This window comes from Aphidius gifuensis, linkage group LG2 (assembly GCF_014905175.1).
Source record: "Aphidius gifuensis isolate YNYX2018 linkage group LG2, ASM1490517v1, whole genome shotgun sequence".
Classification (NCBI taxonomy): domain Eukaryota; kingdom Metazoa; phylum Arthropoda; class Insecta; order Hymenoptera; family Braconidae; genus Aphidius; species Aphidius gifuensis.
In genome coordinates this window covers 18,390,134-18,406,983 of record NC_057789.1, presented here as the reverse complement: position 1 = coordinate 18,406,983, position 16,850 = coordinate 18,390,134, and the positions used below count along the sequence as shown (strand labels likewise).

Genomic DNA, 16,850 nt, shown 5'->3' with positions numbered 1-16,850 from the left:
AAATATGATGATTGCTTTTGGGAAAAAAAATGGAACCCAATGGGCTTCGTAGAAGCCAATTCGATTCATAACTTTTATTTTTATCGCGAAATAACAAAAAGTCACACGAAAAGTGAAAACATAAGTGTCCTACGGAACACTAAAAAGCATAATTTATATTTTTATTTCAATCACACACTTGTCATAAAATTTTGGAATTTAAAATTTTAAAATTAAATAAATAAAAAAATATTGACAAATTGCTGAGAAAAAAATGTTGCCTACCTGTTAATTTCTTTAGCTAAATTGATTCTTTATAAATTAACAAGTGGCAACATCCTTCCCTTAGCTAATATTTTTCCCATAGCTTTTTATCTATTTAAATTAATAAAAAGCTATAGAAAAAATATTAGCTAAGGAAAGGATGTTGCCTACCTGTTAATTTCTTTGGCAAAATTAATTTCGTATAAATTAACATGTGACAACTTCCTTTCCTTAGCTACTATTTTTCCTATAGCTTTTTATTAATTTAAATAAATGAAAAGCTATGGGAAAAATATTAGCTAAGGAAAGGATGTTGCCTGCATCTTAATTTCTTTGTCAAAATTAATTTCGTATAAATTAACTTGTGACAACTTCCTTTCCTTAGCTACCATTTTTCCTATGACCATTTATTTATTTGAATAAATAAAAAGCTATGGGAAAAATATTAGCTAAGGAAAGGATGTTGCCTGCATCTTAATTTCTTTGTCAAAATTAATTTCGTATAAATTAACATGTGACAACTTCCTTTCCTTAGCTACTATTTTTCGTATAGCTTTTTATTAATTTAAATAAATGAAAAGCTATGGGAAAAATATTAGCTAAGGAAAGGATGCCATTCCTTACTACTAATGTTTACCACACAATGTAAACAAATAGTGTATGGCATGTCGAAAAAAATTCAATATAAAAGTTTAATTATTTATTTATTGAATAAATACCGTACGTCAATGTTTTGCGATCGGTTGCTTTCCTCAGAGATTCAGATCGTCGTCGAAAATGATCTACTGGAGCGCTATTCTTGGTCCCGTATTGCGGGAGTTAAGGCGTGTGGCCACTAGCATAGTTTTTCGAACAAGTTCTATGCCATAGTCCATTTATTACCAGAAACAACTGACTTTTTCAGGGATAACTGGGAATAATCTAGATGTTTCTGGTAATAAATGGACTATGGCATAGAACTTGTTCGAAAAACTGGGCTAGTGGCCACACGCCTTTATAGCGAGTCCCGCAATAACTCCCGCAACACGGGACCAAGAATAGCACTCCTGGGGGGCTATTCTCGAATTCATACGAGTCGACTCGTTCACACGGACCGAGGTCCGTGAATGGATCTCACATCTCTACTCAAGGCAAGATCCGTCCACGGACCTCGATCCGTGTGAACGAGTCGACTCGTATGAATTCGAGAATAGCCTCCCTGGTACTGGTGTTAGCCAAATAAAACCGAGCTCAAGGTTATGTGAGGAAAGTTTATTTCTTCATATAATTTTCTTTTTTTCTGATCAAAATTATTAGTTTACTATAGTTAAAAAATATTAATATTCAGAGATATATTTATGTAGGGTTACCATATCTCTAGGAAACCTAATCAGGACATTTTTCTCCCGCTCCAAAATTTCACCCTCTCCACCCATAAATTTATGTTTCAAGTAGATAATCATAACAATTCATTTATTGTGATTATATGCTATTTATTTATTCGTTTTTTTTTTAATCATTCAATAATTATCTATCATAATTACACGAACGATAAGAAAGTTTTTACCGTAGTCAATTTCTTTGTCTAAATTAATTAATTAAAAATTAATTGGTAAGCGAAATTCTTTCTTTAGGCATTTTCCTCACGGCTTTTAAGTTGTTAAATTAAAAATTATTTCAACAAGTTAAAAGCTATAGAAAAAATGGCTGGGGAAAGGATGTTGCTCACCAATTAATTTTTAAAGAATTAATTTAGCTAAAGAAATTAATTGGTGAGCCACATTTTTTCCTTAGCCATTTGTCAATAGCTTTTTATTTTTTTAAACAAATTCAAAGCTATATGAAAAATAGCTAGGGAGAGGATGTGGTTTACCTATTAATTTTTAAAGAATTAATTTCGCTGAATAAATTAATGGCAAGCCACAAAATTTACAAAAAATAATTTACAAAAGTTAAGGTACAACCGGCCAAAATTTTTGGGGGCGTGTCCTCAATATACTGCCTATGCTTTTACATGGATAGTTTTTGCGCTACCAACCCCAAATAAATAAAAAAATGGATCTTTCTCGGTCGTTTGTGGCTTATTAATAATACTTTTTACTAGAGAATCTTATCATTTCGTCTATTTTATTGCATAATAAATCATATTCTTGTAATTTAAACAATTTTAATTAGTTTTTATTTTCTCGTAATGACCCCGGCAATAGTGCTTTTTTTGTCAGTTTGCAACACTGATCTTGACGCCATCTTAATATCTATTTCATGAATGTATGTGTGTGTATGCTGTGTAAAAGCTAAACATGGATGCTAAATTTTGCTAAATTTGCTGTTTAAATTTTCCCGCTTCAATGCGCTGTTGCCAGAGCCTCAATACTTGTTTTCATAAAATTGCTAAAAATCGTGTTTTTAGCTTATATTTTTATTAATTACGTGAGATTTAGTCTTATAAGCCGATTTCATCCTGATATCAAAAAATTCCTTATTTTTTCTTTTATTATCTATTAGTTTTTGGGATAGGTCAGACCAAAACAAGTATTGTTTTGTTAAGTTCGTAGATATTCTCCAACACCGCCTCCCATAAGAGCCCACCCTGGTAGAAATATTTCTCCGCCGTTACTCCGGCTTTTTCCGGCTTTCTCCGGCATTACTCCGGCTTTCTCCGGCATTACTCCGTTTTTGGCCCATTTCCGGAGAAACTACTCCGGCATGAGGTTGGTGGCGGAGAAATTACTCCGGCATGAAATTGATGGCGGAGAAATTATTCCGGCATGAGGTTGATGGCGGAGAAATTACTCCGGCATGAGATTGGTGGTGGGAAAATTACTCCGGCATGGTATCGATGGTGGGGAATTTACTCCGGCATGAGATTGATGGCGGATAAATTTTTCCGGCATGGGATTGATGGCGGAGAAAATATTACAATTGTTATTAATAAATACTATTTTTGAGCAGACAAACTAGAAGTATTTTTCATCGGTTGAACATTTTTATAATATGACAATCTATTCTTTTGTGTTCTTTTAGTTCATGGAGAACCACATCCAACCCCGCACTCATATACATGTAGCATAGCAGTGGAAGCAACGTAGATTGTTTTTATTCATTATCTTGTTAAAAGAAAAAAGTTGTAGTGTTGTGCCCTAGTATATAAGGCAATGGAAAATCATATCAATAAACAAATAAAATAATAAAAAAAGCCATATTGTGCCAAGGGCTAATATTAAAACACTCAGAATAAATGAATTCTGCTTGGATAAATTTGTGGTTCAGCAAAATGGCAGCAGCCGACTCACCAACGGACGACAGTCTTTATCCAATTGCAGTTCTGATCGATGACTTATAAAATGAAAATTTACAAGTAAGTACAATAATTATTATTTTTCAAATATTACCAAAGTTTTTTATGTTTGAAAAAAAAAAATAACTCGATCTTAGTCAGCAAGTGTTTGTAACAATGAGGTTATAACTGGAGCGGTCTTTTTTTATATTAATTTCATCATATCAGTTGACTTAAAATTTGTTTAAAATGTAAATATGATGAACATTTTATTTTATTACAATTAATGAATATATTTTTATTTTATAGCTGCGATTAAATTCAATCAAAAAACTTTCAACGATTGCCTTGGCACTTTGTGCTGAACATACTCGTTGTGAGTTGATACATTTTGTTCCATTGGTACAACGTTTGGGATCTGGTGATTGGTTTACGTCAAGAACATCGACATGTGGTTTAATAAGTGTATCTTATCCACGTGTAAGTACAGCAACAATAGCTGAATTAAGAAATCATTTTTGTAATTTATGTCAATTGACATCTTAAGATGATACACTAATGGGGCGACGTTCAGCATCATCGAAATTGGGAGAATTTGCGAAAGTTGTTGAAATTGAGTATTTAAAATCTGATTCAATTCTAATGTTTGTTATACTTGCACGAGATGAACAAGATTCTGTTCGTTTATTAGCTGTTGATGCATGTGTTAGGATATTGCAACATTATTACAACGAGAAGATGTTGAACAACGTGTTATGCCAAAATTACGTCAATGTGCTGCTGATTTATCATGGCGTGTACATTATATGATTGATGATAAATTTATAGATCTTGGAAAAGCAGTTAATTATAAACGTACCACATTCCGAAAATATAATTTTAGTTTTTCTGAGTCAGTAAATGTGATGGTTAGTTTAAATAAATATATTTGATAAAATTGATGAACATATAACATTTCTACAATGTTTTTTAGTAATCTCATGCCGAATTAATTACTCCGGCATTAATGTTATGCCGGAGTCATTATTCTGGCATAAGATGAATGCTGAAGAAAATGCTTCGGCATAAAACTAGTGGCGGACTAATTTTTCCGACATTACTTTCATGCCGGAGTATTTACTCCGCCATCAATCTCATGGCGGAGTAATTTTTCCGCCGTCAATCTCATGCCGGAATAATTTTGTCGGCATGAAGTTAATGTCGGAAAAATGAATCCGCCACTAGTTTTATGCCGGAGTTTTTTCTCCTTCACTGATCTAATGCCGAAATAATTTCTCCTTCACTGATCCCATGCCAGAATAATTTCTCCGGCACGAATCCTATGCCGGGATAATTCCTCCGCCATCAATCCCATGCCGAAATAATTCCTCCACCATCAATCCCATGCCGGAATAATTTTGCTGGCATTAATCCCATGCCGGAACAATTTCTACGGCATGAATCTCATGCCGGAATAATTTCTCCGCCATCAATTGCATGCCGGAGTAATTTTTCCGCCATCAACTTCATGCCGGAATAACTTCTCCGCCATAAATTTCATGCCGGAGTAATTTTTCCGCCATCAACTTCATGCCGGAATAATTTCTCCGCCATCAACCTCATGCCGGAATAATTTCTCCGCCATCAATTTCATGCCGGAGTAATTTTTCCGCCATCAACTTCATGCCGGAATAATTTCTCCGCCATCAACCTCATGCCGGAATAATTTCTCCGCCATAAATTTCATGACGGAGTAATTTTTCCGCCATCAACTTCATGCCGGAATAATTTCTCCGCCATCAACCTCATGCCGGAATAATTTCTCCGCCATCAATTTCATGCCGGAGTAATTTTTCCGCCATCAACTTCATGCCGGAATAATTTCTCCGGAAATGGGCCAAAAACGGAGAAATGCCGGAGTAATGCCGGAATAATGCCGGAGTAATATTTCCACCAGGGCATGTTTAACCTCTCTAAATTATGTCAACTTTGAATAATTATTAAAAAAAAAAAAGTATTATAACATAAAAACTGAATTGACAAAAAGATGCATTATTATTTCATTTATCTAAATTATTAATTTCATGAGCCTCAGACTATTTTTCATTTTGGCCGGTTGTACCTTAATTTTACAAAAATAAAAGAAAGGGTTGCCTAGGCTATAGAAATTTTGCATCGGGCCCCCTATACTCTATATGACGAGGTACATGTAATGCACGCTAATTCAATTTCAAAAATTAGAAGTATTCAAGAGTCCATCATAGATAGCGTAAATGATAAATTCTATACTATTTTTATTAAAAAAACATTATAATAAAAAAAAAATTTTTAATTGTAAACGAGTCTCAAAAATCAGGACATTTAACAAATCAGGACCGTATCAGGATAAGCCATTCATAATCAGGACATGTCCTGCTAAATCAAGACGCATGGTAACCCTAGTCGAAGGGCACGCACAGACATGGTTCATATTCTCATGAAATTGAGCTTGAAAAAATGAAAAAAGCACTGAAAGAAGCTGCAAAATACCCCGAGACTCCTGAAACGATTTATGACCGCGTTGCCCCAAGGTTAGTATATCAACAAAGAAAAGGTAGTAAAAATGTTCTTATATAATTTTATTTTCACAGTCACGAAAAAGCTGCATTATTGATGAAGCCAAAACAAGTTCAAAATATAATTTATGCTGCCAAAAAAAATTATCATATCAGTGCCAAAGAAAGTTTAGAGCAACAAGCTGAAACTATAAAACAACATCCTAAATTTAATGAGTATTTCAGAATATGTATGCACCCTGAAAATCAACAGGAAGGAACAATTTTATTTTTTGCCCATAAATCGGCATTAATTCGGTTGAATAATGCAAAAGAGCTTTTTTTTGATGGAAATTTTAAGGTATTATTATTATTATTATTATTATTATTATTCCTATTATTTCCGTGTAGATTGTACCGACTCATCGACAGTCAATGCAAACGTGGAATATATTAATGCGAGAGCATGGAGCTGAAAATACAGAGGTAAATTGTATATTTTAGTTATTTTATATTTCATGAGATTGGAGAGTAATTTAGAAACCATACACACAGATTTTGAACAGGCCGCAATTCTTGCCTTTCATTATGTATTTCCTTATGTCAGAATCATTGGCTGTTGGTTTCATTTTTCCCAGGTTCGTATAAGACTTTCTTATAAATAATACGGACATGCCTTATTTAACAGTTTTCAAATTCATTTCACAGGCAATAACTAATCATTGGGACGACTGTGAATTAATTGAAAAGCTAACAAAAGAACAGATCGAGCTTGAAATTGTTCCTAAACGAGCTCCAAGAGAGATCCTTTATCTGTGTAGAAATATTCCTCTTTTGCCACCTGAAAAAATTGAAATTGGTCTAAAAATTCTCTCTAATCTCATTGACAAATATATAGTATCATGGCCAGCTTTAGGTAGCTTTCGGGACTATGTGATACATCAATGGGCTGGTAAAGCCCATCTATTGTCTTGTTTTGGGAATTCAACGCGAACAAACAATAACTCGGAGACTTTCAACCGTTCGTTATTAAGAAGGATTGGAGGAAAAAATCCAATACTTATGAATTTTCTCAGTGAGTTAAAAAAATTTTGAATAATATCTGAACTTTAATTAAACGTTTTTGAAAAATTTCTAGATAATCTCCACAATATTATAACAGTGGAAGCCCAAAATATGGATAAAAAGATTAAAATTCGAAGGGAATCAGAAAAAATAAAAAATCATGAAAAAAATCAACTCATTTCCGATTCCCAGAGAGATTTATTGTTAGAAAAGTAAGTATATACATATACAAATATTGATAAAATTAAAAAAAATAATAGTAATCATTGAATAAAAATTTATGATAATTGGTATTTAATTCAATTATAATAAATTACTTGATTTTCCGCAGGATGGGAGTAGAGGATTTCTTGTATCAAGTAATGTCAGTCAAAACCCAAGAATCAATAATGAAAACCCGATATCGAGAAATGGAGAATGAAGAAAAATCAGAAGCAAACTGTGATAAAGAAAACAAAACAAATATCAATGAGGAAGACTCATTGAAGAAATTAATTCATACACCCGAAGTGTTACAACCGGATTATGGGAGTATGTATAAAGCTTTACTTGGTGTACAATACCCGTTTATTTAATTCCCTACATATAATTGCATTAATATAATTACAGGTGTGAAACGAAAAAAAAAGACACAACAACATTTCCAGAAGTAGAAGACACAACAGCAGTTCCAAAAAAAAAAAAAACAACAGCTGTTCCAAAAAAAAAAGCTCAAAAAACAAGTGCTACACTTGACGATGTCATTGAAGAAGTGATCAAAACGTATTCCTTATAAAACTTTTGAATGCAATATTTGTTTCGTCGGTATATCTTGTAACCGATTTTCTGACCTGCGCGGCGAGAACTATCGGCCAAGGTTAACAACGAGGATTTCTCACCATCCTCCTCAAAATCACCGGGGGGAGCCATGTTGGTTATCTCGGAAGCCAACAGCCGTAGGAGTAACGAGAACAAAATACGAGAACCTAACTCAGTCTTAGAAATGGTAGAGGGGCGCGGTCCACCTGATCGGACTATGAAATACGTAACCAAACCTGAGGGAACTATCGTGAACCAAGTATAGTGTGTTACATACGCCTATATTACATTGCGACTATACTATAGCAAAATACTGACGTCACAAGTATCATAAGTGTAGGAGCAAATATTCTACATGTGAGATATGTATTTTGTATAGGGAACCATACAGCGATCCATCCGTGACCAGGTCTTACACATACGTTGCCATTGCAATAATAATATATCTCAATATTATTATTATTGTTATTATTTACAGCGATCCATTCGTGAACTCACACATACACATTTATGTGTGATGATGGTCCAACCATCACATACACATTACGTAGCGAGAATATAATAATTATTATTACTATAATAAGAGAACCATATAGCGTGATCATTAGTATTAGTCCATCATTGGAAATTCAAGCAGAGTTTCACCAGGACTTAACGTCTGATACCTAGAGAACCTTTACGAGAGATCCAAACGATGTCGAGAGAACCAGTAGTGAACCAAGAGAGCCAGTCAAGAGAAGAGAAGTGATCAGTTCGAGAGCCAGACAAGTTGTGTAGTCTAACGATAGCGTTCTGTTCTAAGCTACTGTGAGTCCTCTGAATCCCCACTCGCGCGCTCTCCCACCTATCGTCCCGGACATGCGCAGCACGCTTTCCTAGCCCGCAACACGAATAGGTATCCGATCCAGCCCGTAGCCTTCGGAGAGTTCGTCTTTTTGACGGATGGAGGGGAAAACTAGCACCGGTCGAGGTTTAACGTATCAAGTCTACTACGGGACCTCGAATATATACGAAACATGTGCCACACTGACACCACTCGTAGTAGACTTGACCCTCCACAGTGCCCATGCGGTGAACCTTAGAATTATTAACAATTAACTCCTATTAATTGTTAACAATTCAGTTAACATGCAAATAAATAATTAAAGCTCTTTTGTTAATTATTTATTTCGAGAACCAGCGAAATAATAAATTTCGTTACAATCTTCATCAATATTATCTTCCATCATTAATTATATTAAAAAAAAAATAATTATAATTATATTGATTTTTTACTTATCATTTTGTATTTTGTTTATTATTAATTTTTTTTTCAATATTTTTTATTCACTCAATATTATAATAATAAAATTTAAATTAAATATAATATATAATTTGCATTATTTGTTTTGCAAGTATCTTCTCATTATCATCTTCCGTTATTGAAAAAAATAGAATAAATAATAAAAATAATGAGTAACAAAAAAATTATATTGAAAAAAAAGAAAATAAATAATTAAAATCATATATTGATTTTTTGTTCATCATTTTGTATTTTTTTCTATTATTAATTCTTTTTGTTCACATCATATTTCCACTCTTAGTATTATTAATGAAATTTAAATTAAATAATTTATCTGGATATTGTTTGTATTATTTAGATTTCATAAAAAAAAAAAAATACAATTATATTGATATTAAATCATCAATTTTCATCATTAACTTATACTATTAAAAAATAAAGAAAATGGATACGTAATAGACATCTATGTAATATTATATTAACTAAATACATACCTTCTTTACCGACCTAATACATGAAATGTAAGCAATCGGTCATTATCGGAATACACTGGGTAAAGTTTTTTTAAATACAGTTTAAATGAGCATAATTTTTTATGTGTACAGTTTAGGTGGATACAATTTTTTTTGTGTAGAGTTCACTAGAGGAGAATTCCACAGTGTATGGTATATTATGTGTAGAATTTTTTTCGTCCAAAAAAGAACACCCCCGAAACAAATGAAATTCATATATCGGCTGAGTGTTAGTTGATCCTTGGATTGCTATGATTATAATGAATATTTAAGTAGAACAAATTTTCCTAGTTTTCAATTGTAGCAGCCGTGGTTAGGTAAGTATAAGGCTCTGGAGTTTCAACTAGAAGATACCGTGTTCAAGTCCTGGTAATGTCAAGTATTTATGGTGTAATTTTTCCGGTTAAATAAATCATTAAATGTATAAACAAAAAGATTAAATTGTTTAAATAATTATGGATTTTTTTTTTTTAATAATATTAATAAATTTTTGGAAGTCACGGCATATAAACTTGTATACAACCATCTATGTTTGTATACAACTATCTTTGTTTGTATACAACCATTCTTGAATTTGATCTATAAATTCCATATATGGTTGTATACAACTATATACAACTTTATAAATTTGTATACAGAAAATGGCGATATACAACTGTACCCGAGATGAAAAATATTATATATACAAAAAAAAAGGCTGTCGTATACGGCTGTTTCCGTCCCACCAAACAGACAATAAGCAGCCGTATACGAGTATAGAAGTATACGTATATTATATATACAAATATTGATCAGAATTTATTTCACCTGCAGGATCGGGATTTGACTCTCAAATGTAACACTCAGTCGACAGCGATTTGACAGCCATTCGACAGCATATATAAAACGTAATTCACGAGCACCGGATACTAAAAATGAGTTGGAAAAATATGGAATAAATATAAAATTATGATGAGAATAACTTAAACTGACTAAAACCTTGACTAGTACATGTATTTAATATTGAATAAGAGATTAAATTATACACGGTAGAGAGGTTAGATTGACAAGATTCGCATTTTTACTGGAGTCCCTAGCGAAAATGCAGATAGTCGGATTGTGCACTGATCTCATACAAAAACGACACAAAACCGACACACGACTATAAGAATTTCTAAGTCACAAAAAAAAATAGTAAAAAGCATTTAAAAAATAAAATATTATGTCTAAAAATTTCTAAATAATATTCTTATAATTAAAGACACATTAAAATTTTTTTAAAATAATTTTTTTATTGAAAAAACTTAATTCTGTTTATGTATTATAAGCGAGGTTAGCTGTCAGAATCATCTGTACACGACTGTAAGATTTTACAATTCTCACACAATTCCGACACAATTCCGACACACGACTGTGAGAATTGTAAATCCGACACAATTCCGACACAAATCCGACAGACATACGACAGTATATTTTTATTTTGTATTTAATATAAAAAAAGAGCATTTTATTAATAAAAATTTTTGTTCAATATTGAAGTTATAATATTTTAATAATTTTAGGCATATTAGTTTTTTTTTTTTTTTTGAATAAATTTTGACAAAAAAAATAATTGGAATCGTCTGTGAGAATTTGCGATTTGCAAAAATTTTTGTTTGATAATAAAATTATAATCTTTTAATAATTATAGGATTTTTTAAAATATTTATTAAAAAATTATCATTTTTTTTTTTTTTTTCAAAACTAATACATTTAATCAGTTTCCCACGTATTTGGTATTTTTGTAACTCGAATGTAATTTGTAATGAAACCATGTATTTGGTTTCCCATATGTTTCCAATTATTTTTTTTGTCAAAATTTATTCAAAAAAAAAAAAAAAAACTAATATGCCTAAAATTATTAAAATATTATAACTTTAATATTGAAAAAAAATTTTTATTAATAAAATATGCTCTTTTTTTATATTAAATACAAAATAAAAATATACTGTCGTATGTCTGTCGGATTTGTGTCGGAATTGTGTCGGATTTACAATTCTCACAGTCGTGTGTCGGAATTGTGTCGGAATTGTGTGAGAATTGTAAAATCTCACAGTCGTGTACAGATGATTCTGACAGCTAACCTCGCTTATAATACATAAACAGAATTAAGTTTTTTCAATAAAAAAATTATTTAAAAAAAATTTTAATGTGTCTTAAATTATAAGAATATTATTTAGAAATATTTAGACATAATATTTTATTTTTTAAATGCTTTTTACTATTTTTTTTTGTGACTTAGAAATTCTTATAGTCGTGTGTCGGTTTTGTGTCGTTTTTGTATGAGATCAGTGCACAAACCGACTGTCGGATTGGTGTCGGATCGGTGTCGCCATTTTCGCTAGGGGTCAGAAAGCTGTCGAGCCTCAGACCATTCATCGGTAATTGACTCGGTCATTATTACCGAGATATTTTGTCACTAAATCGACAGGCTTTCGACACCGAATTGTGAGCTGTCTAATTTTTTCATTTTTCATTGTTTTAAATTGTTTAAACAGTATAATGGGCTTTGATAATGATAAATGTGTATTTTTTTTATAAAATTAGAAAAATACTAATTTATCATTAATAAAGTCTATTATAATGTTTAAACAATTTAAAACAATGAATAATAAATAAGTTAGGCAGCTCTCAATTCGGTGTCGGAAGCCTGTCGAAAGGCAGTCGAAATGCTGTCGAAACGCGATCGAAACGGTGTCGAGACAGAGTCAACTGGCATATAGTGATATAAAATTGAAAAAAAATTATTTTGTCGATTGTTTATACTTTAAATGCTTAATTATACTGTTTTATTACGATTTTTACATGCAATTGATATTAACAATTAATTTACAAATTATAAACAAAAAAAAAATTTTTTTTTTCAAATTTTTACAAGTTTTTTTATTAATTCTATTAATTTTTTTATAAAAAAAATGCAAATTTATCATTAATACAGTCCTTCATAATGTTTAAACAATTCAAAACAATGAAAGTTAAATAAATTAGACACCTCTCAATTCGGTGTCGAAAGCCTGTCGATTTAGTGACAAAATATTTCGGTAATAATGACCGAGTCAATTACCGATGTATGGTCTGAGGCTCGACAGCTTTCTGACTCCAGTAGAAAAACGAATCATGTCAATCTAACCTCTCTACCGTCTATAATTTAATCTCTTATTCAATATTAAATACATGTACTAGTCAAGGTTTCAGTCAGTTCAAGTTATTGTCATTATAATTTTATATTTATTTCATATTTTTCCAACTTATTTTGAGTATCCGGTGCTCGTGAATTACGTTTTATATATGCTGTCGAATGGCTGTCAAATCGCTGTCGACTGAGTGCTACATTGGCGAGTCGAGCCATCCGCTAGGGTAAAGGCAGCACTTGCCAGTTAAGTCAAGAAAATTTCAATCTTTTTACTGCGAGACTGTACAATGAATTTTTCTTTTAATCCCCTAGCGGAAGAGTCATTAATGACATGGGCGCTTATTCAATAGCAAATTAATAGCAAGTCAATAGCAAAAAGAATTATGGATTACAAAGGCTCTACATTACACTAAACATATTAAATTGATCTACATAAATTAAGGAAAAAATTAACAATGTTCCTATCATATTATTATAGCGTGATTCGATGTCATTTCTCAATAATGATAGCGAAGAATGATGTTAAATTTTTTTAGGTTATGTCCGAGCTGTCATTCGTTGTTGTCTGAGTTTTGGTAATTTATGGAAACTTACCGCGAGAATGGAATGACATGGAACATCCACTCAATAGCTAGTCAATAGCTAGTTAATAGCAAAAAAAAATAAGTACAAAATACGATATTTATCATTGCTATTGTTTAATTGTTTATTATATTGTTTTTTTAAAAGTTTTTAACAACAATACATAAAATTAAAAAAAAAAAAAATTTTTTTTTTCGTTTAAATTCGTCCAACATCTAGTCAATAGCAAGTCAACAGCAGATCAATAGCAAATTCGTAGCAAGTCAATAGCTAGTCAATAGCTAGTTAATAGCAAAAAAAAAAAAGTACAAAATACGATATTTATCATTGTTATTGTTTAATTGTTTATTATATTGTTTTTTTAAAAGTTTTCAACAACAATACATAAAATTAAAAAAAAAAAAAACTTTTATAAAAACAATATAATAAACAATTAAACAACAACAATAAACAATAACAATGATAAATATCGTATTTTGTACTTTTTTTTTTTTTGCTATTGACTAGCTATTGACTAGCTATTGAGTTGCTACGAATTTGCTATTGATCTGCTGTTGACTTGCTATTGACTAGATGTTGGACGAATTTAAACGAAAAAAAAAAATTTTTGTTTTTTTAAATTTTATGTATTGTTGTTGAAAACTTTTAAAAAAACAATATAATAAACAATTAAACAATAACAATTATAAATATCGTATTTTGTACTTTTTTTTTTTTGCTATTGACTAGCTATTGACTAGCTATTGAGTTGCTACGAATTTGCTATTGATCTGCTGTTGACTTGCTATTGACTAGATGTTGGACGAATTTAAACGAAAAAAAAAAATTTTTGTTTTTTTAAATTTTATGTATTGTTGTTGAAAACTTTTAAAAAAACAATATAATAAACAATTAAACAATAACAATTATAAATATCGTATTTTGTACTTTTTTTTTTTTGCTATTGACTAGCTATTGACTAGCTATTGAGTTGCTACGAATTTGCTATTGATCTGCTGTTGACTTGCTATTGACTAGATGTTGGACGAATTTAAACGAAAAAAAAAATTTTTTTTTTTTTTAATTTTATGTATTGTTGTTGAAAACTTTTAAAAAAACAATATAATAAACAATTAAACAATAACAATTATAAATATCGTATTTTGTACTTTTTTTTTTTTGCTATTGACTAGCTATTGACTAGCTATTGAGTTGCTACGAATTTGCTATTGATCTGCTGTTGACTTGCTATTGACTAGATGTTGGACGAATTTAAACGAAAAAAAAAAATTTTTGTTTTTTTAAATTTTATGTATTGTTGTTGAAAACTTTTAAAAAAACAATATAATAAACAATTAAACAATAACAATTATAAATATCGTATTTTGTACTTTTTTTTTTTTGCTATTGACTAGCTATTGACTAGCTATTGAGTTGCTACGAATTTGCTATTGATCTGCTGTTGACTTGCTATTGACTAGATGTTGGACGAATTTAAACGAAAAAAAAAATTTTTTTTTTTTTTAATTTTATGTATTGTTGTTGAAAACTTTTAAAAAAACAATATAATAAACAATTAAACAATAGCAATGATAAATATCGTATTTTGTACTTTTTTTTTTTTGCTATTAACTAGCTATTGACTAGCTATTGAGTGGATGTTTCATGTCATTCCATTCTCGCGGTAAGTTTCCATAAATTACCAAAACTCAGACAACAACGAATGACAGCTCGGACATAACCTAAAAAAATTTAACATCATTCTTCGCTATCATTATTGAGAAATGACATCGAATCACGCTATAATAATGTGATAGGAACATTGTTAATTTTTTCATGTCATTAACAAGTCGCTATCAAACTGTTGTTGAGTGTTCCGCTAGGGTCGTTGATTCCGGGAAAACAGAAATCAATCTGAATTACCTGAAGATAAACCAAATCCGCCATACCATCGAAGACGAGCTCTCATTTTAACGAACTACCAAAATACTGATTTATAAATAAAATGTTTTTCATATATCCCTATTTTTATTTTGACACTTTGTTAATTATAATTATTTAGCATTCTTAATAAAAAGAATATCAACTTGTCATTATTTTAATTTTTTCCAATACAAACGCATTGTAAATCTAACAATTTTTTATTTTAACATTTTACCAACTCAAGCATTTAAAAATCCCTATTTATGACTAACCGTATCAGCCCCATGGAACCTACCCAAGAAGACTAGAGTGAAACTGTCAGAAGAAGTCATGAGAAATTTTATGCACATGGGCGAATATTGAAGCACACAAAGGCTAATTGTATATCTGTTTGTACAATTGTGAGTGGGGAAATGAAGCTGTTCACACAGATATACAATTTGCTTTTGTGTGCTTCAATATTCGCGCATGTGCATAAGGTTTCTCATGATCTCCTTTTGCTGCACCCGTATTCAGCACCCGTATTCAGAGGATGTTCTCATTAGGGCTTTTTTTTTCCGATGGCGGCGCTTGTGAACTTTTTATATAGATTTTACATGGAAAAGCTTCACAAGCGCCACCATCGGAAAAAAAATGCCCTAATGAGAACATCCTCTGAATACGGGTGCTGAGGATGTTCTCATTAGGGCGTTTTTTTTCGGTGCAGCACCCGTATTGACGGGGCAAAATTGTTCTCATTAGGGCTTTTTTTTCCGCTGATGGCGCTTGACAAAATTTTTTTTATATAGATTTCACATAGAAAATAGAGTGGGTATAAGCAGAGTGAAGCCACCGAGGTCCCCTTAGTCCGACATTTTGTGCTCGCCGTATGGAGCGAGTATAAGAGGTTTTCGTCACTTCCGAGCTCACCGTATGGAGTGGGTATAAGAGGGTTCCGTCACTTCCGAGATAAAAATCATCTATGGCTTCACTCTGCTTATACCCACTCTAATAGAAAAGCTCCACGAACGCCACCATCGGAAAAAAACGCCCTTATGAGAACATCCTCTGAGTACGGGTGCTGGTTTCACTCTAGAAGTCAAGAAGACTAGAACCTCTAGTCTTCTTGCTAGAAGTACAGCAGTCCAATTCACAGGGCAAATTTTATACAATTTAGGGCTTTTTTTGGCCGCTGATGGCGCTTGTCAAATTTTTTTTATATAGATTTCACCATATATTTAATACTACTATATTGCGCATAGGGTATGATTTTGTTCGGATTCATTACGGTGCAGACAATCTCTCTGTCGCAGTCATACTCCTCGACAAAAATCTTTTGCGCATGTCCGAATTATTATTCGAGTCGGGGCTCGGAAACATTCGGCGACGCACACAAATTTATTGTGTATACGTGTGAACCGAACAGATTATTCGGACATGCGCAAAAAATTATTGTCGAGGAGTATGACTGCGACAGAGAGATTGTCTGCACCGTAATGAATCCGAACAGCCTACTTATGGGAAAGCATAGGCGATGCGCAATATAGTAGTATTAAATATATGGATT

The 16,850-nt window shown here is 31.7% G+C and overlaps 1 protein-coding gene and 1 pseudogene across 1 annotated transcript; both read left to right on the top strand.

Annotated features, from left to right (window-relative positions):
* Positions 1-3,496: 3,496 nt before the first annotated feature.
* On the top strand, positions 3,497-5,015 carry LOC122850446 (annotated as a pseudogene).
* A 1,515-nt stretch (positions 5,016-6,530) lies between these two features.
* LOC122850445 lies at positions 6,531-8,140 on the top strand. Its single transcript, XM_044149595.1, has 5 exons — positions 6,531-6,650; positions 6,721-7,087; positions 7,151-7,289; positions 7,409-7,608; positions 7,687-8,140. Exons 1-5 carry the CDS (start codon positions 6,531-6,533, stop codon positions 7,728-7,730), a joined length of 870 nt encoding a protein of 289 aa, XP_044005530.1. The 3' UTR covers positions 7,731-8,140.
* Positions 8,141-16,850: the final 8,710 nt, after the last annotated feature.

Excerpts from the sequence above, each read along its gene's own strand:
- LOC122850445 (XM_044149595.1), top strand. The coding sequence starts at position 6,531 with ATGAGATTGGAGAGTAATTTAGAAACCATACACACAGATTTTGAACAG. Across the intron at positions 7,290-7,408 it reads AGAGATTTATTGTTAGAAAA|GATGGGAGTAGAGGATTTCT; the intron begins GTAAGTATATAC and ends GATTTTCCGCAG. Across the intron at positions 7,609-7,686 it reads GTTACAACCGGATTATGGGA|GTGTGAAACGAAAAAAAAAG; the intron begins GTATGTATAAAG and ends ATATAATTACAG.